The following is a 13,283-nucleotide window of genomic DNA, read 5'->3' on the forward strand; positions in this document are numbered from 1 at the left end:
CACCAGCAATCATGTGTCTTACCTGGGAATTGGGGTTTGGGTCTGGAACACACTCTGGTACAGAGAGGGAAGGAGGGGCACCCCTGCTTACCCAAGAGCTTTCCTGGTATTGCACCAAAGGTGCCTGCAAGACAACGCGGTTTGTTGTTTTGTTATTTATTTGTTTGTTTTCTTAGTTTTTGCTCCTCCACCCCTCCCCCAATTATTTATTTTTTTTCCCTTAAATCATTACACCATTAAGTCAAATGCAATATAGAGATTTTCTTTACTTGTTGAGTTGAAAATCACATTTCGGTAATAAAGTGATTGACTAAATCACAGTTAGTAAAAGAGAGAGAGAAAAACGAACAACTTGATAAAAACATGGAGGGAAAATCAAGTGGCATGTTGCCAGAACACCCGAGTTTGAACTTGAGTTTCTCCTCTTGCTAATTGTGGGATCTTCAGCAAACATCATCCCTGTTCTGTGCCTGTTTCCTCATAGAATAGTATCATTTCTTTAGAGAAATCCTCCCTGACACCCCTTCCCCCACAAACACCCAGCCCTCCACCCCACACTAGGTCAGATCCTGGGTTATAAGCCTCTCATAGCAACTTGAACATCCCCGTACAAGGTGAGCTCCAGGAGTCCAGGACGCTGGATCTGTGGATTTTACTGAGACCAGAACCGAGGACAGAAGCTTTGTTGAACCGGTGTACGAATGAATTGGCGCTGACCTAGGTGCTCTACTTGCACAGCGAGGTTTAAGTCCCTGCCAGTGCCTTGGGAAAGCCGCAGGGACCAGTGGTGGCGAGCATGCTCCGGGAAAGTGGGTGTCGGTTCCAAACTGATTCTTCTCCCCTTTGGAGTCCATTCCTCGGTGGCTCGGCGAAATTCCCAGAGGTTTACATAAGGCAGAGTGAATCACACCGCCTGAAACGAAGAAGGCCAAGGGACCCGCCCTAATCCTCGCCCGGCAGCACCCAGAGCACCGTGAGGGTTGGTCTGAAGTGTAGAGGAGGCCAGACGCAGCCCAGGCCGAGAGACCCCCGCGACCGCTCCAACCCCCGCGAGCATCCGGGGCGCGACTCTCCCAACCGGCCGACCCCAGCTCAGTACTGCCCCCTCCGACGCCCCTGCGTGGGCGCCGCCCGCCGGACTTCCTCCCGGCCCCTAAGTCCCCGACCCAGTGTGGGGCCGGGTCTTCAGCTTGGAAGAAGCCATCGCCGCTTTAAGGGGAAGAGGAGGAGAAGGGGGCGGAGGAGTGGGGGGCGGGGAACGCAGCGGAGGAGGGGAGGGGGGGATCCCCCTCGCTCCCACGTGGTCCGGACGCCTGTGAATCGAGCCCGCCGGAGGGTCTCACAGCGAAATACAAAAGCAGCTGGGAAGCGGCGGCGGAGCGAGTTCCCAGCGCCGGGCAGAGCCCAGCACCGCCTCACAGCCGCGATGGGGCTGAGACGTCCGGAGCCCCGGAGCCAGCAAGCTGCCGGTCCCTCCTCGCCGCCGGGACCCGGGCACCCGGGCTCGGCTTGAAGAGGCGGCAGCACCAGCACAGCCGGGGGAGCATGGGCAGGAGGATGCGGAGCGCCGCCACCACCGCTGGTCTCTGGCTGCTGGTGCTGGGCTCGCTGCTGGCGCTGTGGGGCGGGCTCCTGCCGCCGCGGACTGAGCTGCTCATCCCCGGGCCGCCCGAAGACGGAATCCTGCCGCACCCGCCCGGGAGCAGCGGCCCAAAATCCGCGCCTCGCTTTCCCCAGCCCCCGCTCCTGGCGCGGGACGCCCGCGGCGGCTCCTTGAAAACTTTCCGGTCTCTGCTCACCTTGGCGGCCGGCGTGGACGGTCTGCCCCGGCAGCCCCGGGACAAGCGCAGGCGGCACGTGCCAGCCAGGCGGCCGCGGCTGGAGGAGCGCCCTGTGGTGCACGGCGGCATCTTCTGGAGCCCCGGCCTGGAAGAGCAGGTGCCCCGGGGCTTTTCGGAGGCCCAAGCGGCGGCGTGGCTGGAGACGGTGCGCGGAGCCCGGGTGGTGGCCCTGGAGCGCGGGGGATGCGGACGCAGCTCCAACCGGCTGGCGCTCTTCCCCGACGGCACCCGTGCCTGCGTGCGCTACGGCATCAACCCCGAGCAGATACAGGGCGAGGCCCTGTCCTACTACCTGGCGCGTCTGCTGGGCCTCCAACGCCACGTGCCCCCGCTGGCACTGGCCCGGGTGGAGGCTCGGGGCGCGCAGTGGGCGCAGGTGCAGGAGGAGCTTCGTGCGGCGCACTGGACGGAGGGCAGCGTGGTAAGCCTGACGAGCTGGCTGCCCAACCTCACTGACGTGGTGGTACCTGCTCCCTGGCGCTCGGAGGACGGCCATCTGCGGCCCCTGCGCGCCGCCGGGGACGAGCTAGCTAACCGCAGCCAGGCGGAGCTGGTGGACCTGGTGCAATGGACCGACTTGATCCTGTTCGATTACCTGACGGCCAACTTCGACCGGCTGGTCAGCAACCTCTTCAGCCTGCAGTGGGACCCGCGCGTCATGCAGCGCGCCACTAGCAACCTGCACCGCGGCCCCGGCGGGGCGCTGGTCTTTCTGGACAACGAGGCGGGCTTGGTGCACGGCTACCGGGTAGCGGGCATGTGGGACAAATATAATGAGCCACTGCTGCAGTCGGTGTGCGTGTTCCGAGAGCGGACGGCGCGACGCGTCCTGGAGCTGCACCGCGGCCAGGACGCGGCCGCCCGGCTGCTGCGCCTCTATCAGCACCACGAGCCTCGCTTCCCGGAGCTGGCGGAGCTCGCCGACCCCCACGCTCAGCTACTGCAGCGCCGCCTCGACTTCCTCGCCAAGCACATTTTGCACTGTAAGGCCAAGTACGGCCGCCGACCTGGGACTTAGCATTATCCTGAGGAAGAGAGAGAAAGATCCCTGGCTGAGGAGTGGGTGATGGTGAAAGGGCTGTCGCCTCTACCACCGCCTAGGACCAGCCGGCCAACGCCCAGCCAGTGGCCTGAGGGAGAAGGCGGCTAAAAACTTCCGTTTCACCCACCTGCCCCTTTCTTTCAGTTTCATGCTGTTTCCTTTCCAAGTTCTGGGAGAACTCACCGAGGTGAGGAGTATAACATCCCTTCCACCCAGTCTATTAAAAGATTATTTTTCTGCGCCAGCAGGGAGTTTGGATCAGAAGAAACTGGCTGCCGAGTTTGGCCCCCCGGTGGCCGTCTCTGTGGGAGATGCATCCCATTCCTTGCCCTCCTCCCCCTTTCCCAAAAAGGAAAACTTCTGTCTGAGCCTTTGAGCTAATTCTGCAGTTTCCTCCCAAACGCAGCTCTGGCGGCCCGGAGACGGCCGTGACACTGGCTGGTGGAGCCCCCTTCCTGTCTTCTCCCTTTGTTCCAGCTGGTGGTGGTGAGATCACCGTACGGAGCTGGGGAACGGATCCGGATAGGACAAAGACGTCAGGACCTCCAGAACCCGGGGAGCCCCGCAGTCCCTGACTGTGTATTTGACTTGTTCTTTACCGCCTGTCTTTTTGGCCTGAAGGCTGCAAATGAGGGACTGACTGGCTGTGTGCACTGAGTCACATAATGAATTTCTCTCCCCTCCCCCAGTCGACCAAAATTTTGACAATGATGATGTTCAGCAGAAGAAAAAAAAATCAGTTTCATGCACTTTACTTTGTTTTTATTTTAATTTTGTAATAAAAACTTTTTTTATTTGATGAAATTTGCCTAGTATGTATATATGTGCATAAAGTGTGGTGTAAATATACTAAACAAACTTATATTTCAATAAAAGGGAGTTTAAAATTTACAATTCAGTTCCTGTGGTTTTAACTGTTTGAGGTATCTGATGCCCTGCCTGGTTTTAGAATGAGCTTTGGGGCTTCCCCCTCATGGGTGTGCTTTTGAAACAAAGGATGCATATGTACCCCATTTGTAACTATGGAACTTAACAGAAGCGAACAAAGACGAGAACAGATTCCCTGTTCTCAGCAATGAACCTTCGTGCTGCAAATTTCAGAGTTCAGCCTAGAATGTGGGAGAAGGTAGAGAGAGGGAAGGAAAGTATTCTATTTCCTGGAAAATAAAACTTTGATATAAAGGGATTTCACTGTGATACATTCCTATATTAATCATGTGGCAGCTATGATAGAACCAGATGTGCAAACCAAAATGACAAATGCCCCCTTTTTAAACTTAACTACAGTGGTCACATGTTGCACATTATTTTCAGCATTGTAATTACCATGCATCGCAATGAGTACAAATAATAAGTAATAAGCTGAACTCATTGCAAACCAGTAGAGAAAGTCATTCATTAATTCTTTGCTTTCCTGGCATAAATTCCATTGCATCTAGGAGATCATAATCTCCCACATCTGGAGTCATCATCCAGTTCTGTTAGGAGACTGTACTGTGTTGTTTTGTTGGGGGGTGGGTTTCCAGGTACTAATTGCGTGCTGCCCCTCAGAGCAGCCATTGTGAGACAGTGGAAGTGTGCAGTGCTTTGTGTTTGACATTTGGGCTCGCTCTTAGGTACTGCAAATTTAGAAAATACGTTTGGATTGCCTTAAACTGCTTTTGACCCATGGGGGAGGGGAAAGGTGATTCTTTGGTTGGACAACCCACTGGTCTTTTATCTTGGCATTTTATTTGATATCGGGGGCCAAGTGATCTTGCCTATTATCTTCTTTTGATTTAATGACTTTTAACTCAAAGCAGCTTCTGTTTACTTTAATTTTTTTTCATTTGACTAGCATTTATAAACCTAGAGTTTTATAGACTCCCGAAGATATTAAATCTCCGTGGGTTCCCTTCTCACTGTGTATTACAACACTGCATGTAATATAACTACTATTTGATGCCATTCTTATGTTTTTAATACCTTCTGCTAAGCCAAATCTTATCTCAACTGAAAAAAAAAATCTATAAACTTTGTGGTGACAGCCAAATTTTTTTCACAATACAGCCACAATGTACTGATAACAACAAATACATGTTTTTTTTCAAAACATTGTTAGTGTGAGATCTCTGATAATTACCTTCCAAACAAGAAACATTTTCCATTCCTGATAATCAATGAATAACTACGTGAGATTTGCTGCCTAAGTCAACGGAGGCTGCTCCAAGAAAAGGGTAACTATTTATCAACCTGCATGCTTACCCTACATGTTCATTGAGGAAAATGATGAGCAGAGATAAGTCAGAAGTTTCACAGACTGTGCAGGAAATATGCCCTGACTCCCATAGAACTTCTGTGCTGGTGAGCTCTGGGCCAACGGCATTCTCCACATTCCTCCTTAAACTTCAGTTCCAAGCCCAGACTTGACCAGGGTTAACCCAGAGCAAGAAACTAGACATAATTTAAATGACTTCTTAGATCCTTTGGTGAATCATATCTGCCTGTTCAAGAAATAAGTTTAATTACATGGTGGAGTTGTTAAGGGAACCAAGTCTTAATTACAGAGGACAGATTTTCCCTGTTGCTTATTCTACATGGATAATCAGTAGTCTGTGGCATGGAAAGATCAATTAAAGTTTCGCCATGGTCAGTGGATGCCACTAGGGCCAACTCATTTTTCACATGAAGAGGGGAATACCCTCCAGTCTGCAGCATGATGTAGAAAGAGTAATGGGTTCTGCAGAGAGACTATATTTTGAATTCTGCCCCTCACCTATTCACTTTCAGCAAGTCATTTAACTTAGTTCCCTCTTCTAGGAAATGGAGATTCGATCAGAGTATTGTGGGATTTAAATGTTAACATATAAAACATAAGGGCACCTCATAAGTACTTCCAAAAAAAAACCCCTCACTTCCTATTTATCTTTAGGCGGGTTGGAAAAAGCTCTTTCCTTTCTTGCACTTCGGTACACTTCTACTAATTTCATCATCAAAATCGAGCCTGGAAGTGTTCAAAGTCAGGTTGTTTTTGAAGTGTGTCAATAAACTAATTCAACAAATGATTGAGGACTTCGTCCAGCGCTATGCAAAGTCCTGGATCAAAAGGCCAAGGGCACCGGTTTGACCTCTATTCGGGCCTGAGTGGGTTGTTTCAGGATCTAAGCAGACTCCCTGCACCAAGGGAGCTATACTACAAATATATGAGGAGATTAAAAAAAAAGTAGATAGCTCCTTGCAAATTCATCACCACTTCTGGAAAGCATCAAAAAGTGATGAATCTTTGCAAGAAGAGCAATCCTCCCAATTCCTCTGCCAAGAGAAAGTAGGCAGTTGACCTTTTCTCCCTGGATTTGACTTGATTAATTCACATTGTCAATGACATAGTTCTAAACTCTATTAAGAGTACTCGCCCTCCTGAATCAGGAAGAAAAACAAATTATTCTAACACATCTCAACACTTCTCAACCTTCTGCCTAGACTGCAGCTAGCAGGGCCCTCTAAGGCCTAGAGGTTCATTGTGTGGATTAAACGAGTAAATATTTGTGATATTCTCAGAACAGTGCCCGACACATAGTAAATGTAATGTAAGTGTTTGTTTACTGGTGGGCCCGATAGTTCTCTCCTCTAAGTCAAAACCAGAGGCACTTGGAGTCCCAGGCAGGTCCTCTTTCACAATCCTCCTGTACTCTGCAGTCATAGAAGACCTTCTACATGCTTCCATTTTGGCTCAGGAAGACCAGCGGAGTGCCTGAGCCTGGCAGGAATTACCTAAAGCCCACTGTTGTCCGCCGGTTGTCTCCTTTCTGAGAGTGCCCTCAGTCTAAGTCTTGACATGCACCCTCTCTTTTTCACAGGGAGACTGTGATTCGAGCTCTCCTGTGGCTTACCGACTGCAGGGAACTGTGGTATCTTGCACCCTCTGAGCTACCCGGCAGTCATGGATGATCTCAGCCTGGGCACTCATTGTTTGTCCCCCAACACATCCGCCCCAGCCCACAGAACCACTGATCCTATATGGTGTAAGGTCTGGAGTAGTACTAGATGAGGAGAAAGGGGAGTCCATTTGATGCAGAAACACAGGAATTGCTCCAGAAGAAAGTAGAATGAAGCTGCCAGGGGGGTCTGGAAAGCCCAGGGCAGAGTTGACACCCACTTGCAAGCTTGCTTTGATCATTAGAGGATATTGGGAGTCCAGAGACCTGAGCTACTTTTGACTCACGTGCGACTTGCGAAAGTCAAGTCATTCCCCTTCTCTGGCTCCAGGTGACTTATCAGGAACAGGAGGTATTTGATTTGACTGGTAACTTAAGTGTGTGTGTGTATGTGTGTGTGTGTGTGTGTGTGTTTTACCAGGACTTAACAGTAAGTCACAGACTGCATTGTGACCCAACAGGCGTGCATACACACACACACACACTCAGACAGCTGAAACCAAAGTCTCACAAAGCAGTATATGCCACGCACTTTTAATGCTCAATTCAATCTTGTTCTATGCTTCCTCTTCCTCTGCCTCCCAATGCTAAACTGATTTCAATTCATGGGTGTAGCACAGTGCACACTGTGCAAAGCACCAGGGTAGGTTGGATGATCGGTAAGCTCCTTTCCAGATCTGAGATTCTCGAAAGATTCCACTTACAACCAGTTTACCACCTACTACAATTTCCCCCCGAAGGGAATACAGATTTCAATTGTGTATGCTCTTTAAAAACAAAAGAAGTGATTTTTCAAAATGCAATTGGGAGAACTGCTCGAAATCTCATACAGGGGTGCTTTTTTTAACATCTTTCAAGTCACCTTAACGTGAGACCTTTGCTTTCAGTCCGTTCTGACTGCATGTGAGCAAACAGTGCGATTGTGGGGCTGGGAAGGGAAAAATGCATTCTTTGAATCTCTGCCTCAACATAGCCTACGGACAACTCCAGAGGACAGTTTCTTTTCTGTGTAGTCATAAAGATCAGATGTAAGAGTCGTAATTTTTTTATGTGATTGTTTTACCAAGTTCTCTGTCTGTGTCCTGCTGCGGGAGAGCCTGCATCAATAAACTGTGTCTCAGCGCCGCCTTGCTGGGATTCTTCTTCTCGGCAGGACTCCACCAAATACAGTTAAAGGAATGCTCGTTGTATTTATCTTTTCAACTTTCTTTCCATTTTGGATATGTCTTCTTGACGCTTTCGGAATTTTTCTCTTAATGGCACCTTTATTTTTTTTTCAGGAGAGTAGAGAACAAACTATTCATCAAATAACAACAACAACAGAAAAAACTATTCCCCCCACCTTTCTTTGATGCCATATGGTATCTTTTATAGTTTTAACAGTTATTTTACACCCTACCCAGAAAAATTAAATAGCTCATGTATGGAACTGGCATTTTTCCAGTGTCAGCTCACAGATTTTACTTTGCTGAGAAATTGCAGGCTAATAATAGAGAAGTGTCACTTTTTATTTGATGGCCCTACATCATGCATTTGTCTCTGCCTGTTGTAGACCTTCCTCTCAATGTACTTTTTTAAAATGCCCATTAAGGTCTTTGTCCTCATCCTACAAATGGCCTGGAGAAGCAAAGCGAGTGGGAATGACCACCGCCAGGATCTTTTTCTCTTTGTAGTTGTGATAAAATACACGTCCTAACGTTTGCCATTTTAACCATTGTTAAGTGTACAGTTCGGTGATATGATACTATGAATGTTGCACAGCCACGCCACTATTTCCTAACATATTCACTACCCCAAACAAAAATTCTCATCATTAAGCAGTAACTCGCCAGTGCTCCCTTCCCCCAGCTTCTGGTAACTTCTAATCTACTTTCTGTCTCCATGAATTTGCCTATTCTACATATTTCCTGTAACTGGAAGCATGTAATATTTGTCCTTTCCTGCCAGGGTTTTGTTTTTTTTTTTTTCACTTACACAGCCATGACCTTGAGCCTAAAGTCAACATGACAGAATGTAAGCAGTGTCTTTTGGGAACTGGCAAAACTGGGTTTGAACCTGACTTCCACCGCTTAATCGTCCTAGATTTTCAGCCAGTTGATGCATTCCTCATGTTCCTCGTCTGGAAAAGCAATGGCAATACTAGGTGTTCTCTAGAGTTCTTTGAACTCTAGAACAACACCATGTTTGTATGCACAGCGATCCTGAAAAACGAATCTTATCCCTAACTTCCGGTTTCTTTTCTCTGCCTGAAGATTCTAACTTTCAAGGTGCCTCTGAAAAAGTCCCAGGCCATGTGCTAGGCTCTGTAGATTCAATGGCAAGCCAGATACTGAAGGTACCTGCCCTCATGGAGCATAGAGTCTAGTGAGGAAGACAGAAAATTTTAGGTTCAAAGCAAAATCGAGCAGAAGGTACAGAGATCTCCCATGTACTTCCTATGCCCCACTTATGCATAAAGTTCCCATTATCAACATTCCCACCAGAATGGTTTATTTGTCACCATCTATTAACCCACATTAACAAATAATCATCCTCCAAAGTCCATATTTACTCTAAGGTTCACTCTTGGGGGTGTACATTCTATGGGTTTGGACAAATGTATAATGAAATGTATCTGCCACTATTCATCAAACAGGATAGTTTCCCTCTGCTGAAAATCCTCTGTGTTCCACCTATTCATCCCTCCTTCCCTCTGGCAACCACCGATCATTTTATTATCTCTGCAGTTTCGCTTTTTCCAGAATGTTATAGAGTTGGAACCATATAATACGTAACCTTTCGAACTGGCTTCTTTCACTTAGCAATGTGCATTTAAGGTCCTGCCATGTCTTTCCATGCCTTGGTAGCTCTTTTTTGTGTGTGCTGACTAATGTTTCACTGTCTGAGTGTACTGCAGCTAATTTACTCACCTACTGAAGAACATCTTGGTGACTTCCAAGTTTTGGCAATTATAAATAAGGCTGCTATAAACATTTACGTGCAGGGTTTTGCGTGGACTTCAGTGTTCATCTCCCTTGAGTAAATACCAAGGAGTGCAATTACTGGGTTGTATCGTAAGAGTCCACTCAGTTTTGCAAGAGATTGCTGAACTGCCTTGCAAAGTTATACTTGGTTCTTCTTTTCTTACGTTTTCAAGATGTATTCAATTATCTAAAAGTATCCATCTGATTGCTCCAGTGTTTGAAATTCTGGGGCAGTCTAACCCTGCTGTTGTGTCTCCTGACTTTTACACATATGGGGTTGCCCAGCCATGTACAGCACACCCATTTAGCTTCAGGTTTTAGATAAATAATAAGCTATTTTTAGTATAAGTCAGTTGTGTGCAATATTTGGGACATGCTTATATTAAAACTCATGATGTTGCTTATCTGAAATTCAAAGTCACCTTGGTGTCTTATTTTGTTTTGTTTTCCTAAATTGAACAACCTGACTTACTGGAGCTTTGTATTTTGTTATTTTGGACTCTAAACTCACATTCATCCCGATGTCTGTGTGGCTCCCACTTCATTTGGGCTGAAGGTTTGTCCTTCCCAAGACATTTTCATTGCCTCATGTCAGGCCCTCCAGGGTTAAAGCCAAAACTGGTTCACTTTTATATTAATTATTTTTCCAGGGAGTCGAGGTTTTAGCAGGTAGCATAAATTTAAATACTAAACATACATGATGATAGGAATTCTTCCAGAGACTTCTTTTTCCCTAACTAGAGTTCAGGCTAAGACAAGCAATCTCCTCTCACCTTTGCTGAAAGGCTAGAGTTTTTCTCGGTGGGTCCTCCCTTTATTTCCATGGGCAGCATATTTGGCTGGAAAAGATCTAACTCCCCTCCCAAATCATCTTAATATAAAGATTCTCTCCCCGTGCCATGCACGCGCGCGGGCACACACACACACACACACACACAATCAAGGAAGCCCTAGTTTCAGCTCACACCTATCACTCTGATTTTAATTCTCTCTTTGTTTTGGACCCATGGGGATATTCCTTACATTTTCATGAGCTCAGCTCTGCATTTACAAAGATGTTTGTTATATTTGATAAAACACTTATAGGTGTTTTATACAGGGGAGGATTTTAGGTCATTTGCCTTATTGCTAGAAGCAATGCCCACCTGAGCTCTCTCTCCACCCTGCTATCAAATCCTGCTTGGAATAAGCTGGCCCTGACTTGAGGGCTAGATGCCCTAGTCAGAGAGATTTCCCCACAGTGGAGACATTTACTTTAATAGGATTTGACCTGAAATCATTCATGAAACAAGTGAGCCAGAAGTCAAGAACAAATTCTGTTCTGTTTGCCACTAGCAAGTTTGATATATAAACCAGGAACATGATTAAAAGGAAAAGAAAAGGAATATATTGGGGAAAAAAGAGTAAAGGGGAATGAGAAGGGATTGTTTAAAAAATTCACATCGGTAGAGCGGCCAACGGGTAGACTTTGCCTCTGGAATATCTAGCCCTCAGACTGACCTTCGCTCATCATCAGACAGGGCAAAAGTAATGCCACATTGCAGGCAAAAAGCTAGCGCCTCTGTGGGTTACACTCAGGATTAAAGAAAGGTCAAGTAACTTCAGGGAAAATTACTTTCCATCTGCAGTTGACTTCCTGCCTCTGTAACAGCTTTCAAATATGCCAAGTTCAGCCATCACCCCTTAATCTTTGGCCCCTTGACACTGATAACCAGACTCCGCCATCCTCTTTGTGAAGAAAACAAAGCCTTTGCCACCATCACACATGAGTGTCAACCTTGCGTTCCCAGGGCCAACACATTTGGCTTCATCGTTTAGTCAGTCCATTTCTAGTGACCTCTGAACAACATCAGAAATGCTAATGAAGGAAGAAGTTAAGCATCTTTGTCATTTCAAGACATCCAGCGAATAAAAGATTCAGAAAATGTTGCTGTGTGGCTCCCTTCTCTTCCATCTGTTTGTAATTGAGTCCCATCCAAAGTCTTCCTATAATATAGCCAGTCTGACCTGATCCCACATAAAGTATGTATCTTTGATACTATGATCCTGGATGCATGATTCACACCACACAAATTATTGTAATGCTTCCACATTTAGCATCTCAGAAGTAGGTGCTCCATGTGAAGTCCCTGTTGGGTTATTTTCAAGTGATTGCTCATGGCCCAGGTTATGGGTAGTCCGTATCAGCACAGTTATGTTGGTTATTAGACTGTGGAAATACCTACAGCTGGGGTGATAAATGCCTGCTGCCCTGAGTCCTGAGAGCCTCTCCCACTTTCCCAAGCAGCCCAGTCTTTCTCCTGAGCAACCCCCTGCAGCCTTCCACGATTCAGCCACTAAAAGGTTAACACCTGGACCATCAATCAGGAAGCCTCTTGGACCAGTGCTCGAGCACTAAGTCCAACAGTAAGTTCTGATTGCTCCTTCTGTAGTTTGAATAACACCCTCTGGGTGGAAGGTATAGTGGCACCAATTCCTGGAAACAAGGGAATTGTGATCCTAAGTCCTATCTTTGGTCCCCCTGCTTTATTCAAAGCATTTATGTTTGTGGCAAGTAGATACTGAGCATCTTTTTATCCCATGAATATTTTCTGGCTGCTTGTTTTGGGTAAGGCATGGTGTTAGGTGGTGGGGACAGGTCAGTAAACTACGGAGACATGGTCTCTGATCTTTTGGAGTGTAGAGTCTGGCACAGGAGACAGACATGAAACCAATCATTATTGTAATAAATGGGATGACAGGAAAACACGTAGATGTATGAAAGTGTTAATAGGGGAGGGATGTGTCATTTAAAGAGACCAGAGTGATGAGTAGAAGTCAGCCAGCGTAGAGGGCAAAGTGGAAAGAGTTTCAATCAGAAGAAATCGCAGGTTTGAGGCCCTGAGAGAAGGTGCTTACTGTTCAAAAAGGAAAGAAGGCCAGTGTTTTAGAGAATGTGGTCCCACAGGGAGAACTGCAAGATTTGAGTCTGCAAAGTTGAGTGTGCACTAGCTAAGTGCCATGCATAAAGAGGCAGGAGATGGATAACACAGCCCCTACTCTATAGGAAAACACTATAGCATAGTGGTAAGGGCTCAGATTCTGGAGCAAGACTCCCTGGGTTCTAATCCTGGCTCCTCCACTTTTTGGCTCTGTGACCAAGAGCAGTATTTAAGCCCTTTGACCCTCAGTTTCCTCTTTGGAAAATACAGAAAATAATGAGGCCTACCTTTTATGAGTCAACACATGCAAAACACTTAGAAAAATGCCTAGCACATATTAAAGAAACAGGGAAATGTTAGGACAAAATAAAGAAGGCACAGACAGACAAGTGGCTCCTCTTCCACCTCCTTCTACCTGAATCAAAGGTGGCTGTAAAATAAAATATTCTGAGTTTAATAATCCCACTTGAGGACACCCAGTGCTTTCTGTGTTGTTGTCACATAATACCATAGTTCATGAGAAGCTTACTTGTTGACCCCCTTCCCATGACCCATTCTATCAAAAGCAGATTCCGTATGTCTTTGGTGGTTCGTTATTGATC

At 46.8% G+C, this 13,283-nt stretch overlaps 1 protein-coding gene across 1 annotated transcript; it reads left to right on the top strand.

Moving 5' to 3' along the window:
• Nucleotides 1-1,400: 1,400 nt before the first annotated feature.
• Nucleotides 1,401-3,687, top strand: FJX1 (four-jointed box kinase 1). The gene is made up of 2 exons (XM_045825780.1): nt 1,401-3,070; nt 3,290-3,687. Exon 1 carries the CDS (start codon nt 1,546-1,548, stop codon nt 2,857-2,859), a length of 1,314 nt encoding a protein of 437 aa, XP_045681736.1. The 5' UTR covers nt 1,401-1,545; the 3' UTR covers nt 2,860-3,070; nt 3,290-3,687.
• The last annotated feature ends 9,596 nt before the right edge of the window (nt 3,688-13,283 follow it).

This window comes from Phyllostomus hastatus, unplaced genomic scaffold (genome assembly GCF_019186645.2).
Source record: "Phyllostomus hastatus isolate PE091 unplaced genomic scaffold, TTU_PhHast_1.1 phas_scaffold_585, whole genome shotgun sequence".
Classification (NCBI taxonomy): domain Eukaryota; kingdom Metazoa; phylum Chordata; class Mammalia; order Chiroptera; family Phyllostomidae; genus Phyllostomus; species Phyllostomus hastatus.

Coding starts and splice junctions, on each gene's coding strand:
- FJX1 (XM_045825780.1), top strand. CDS start 1,546: ATGGGCAGGAGGATGCGGAGCGCCGCCACCACCGCTGGTCTCTGGCTG.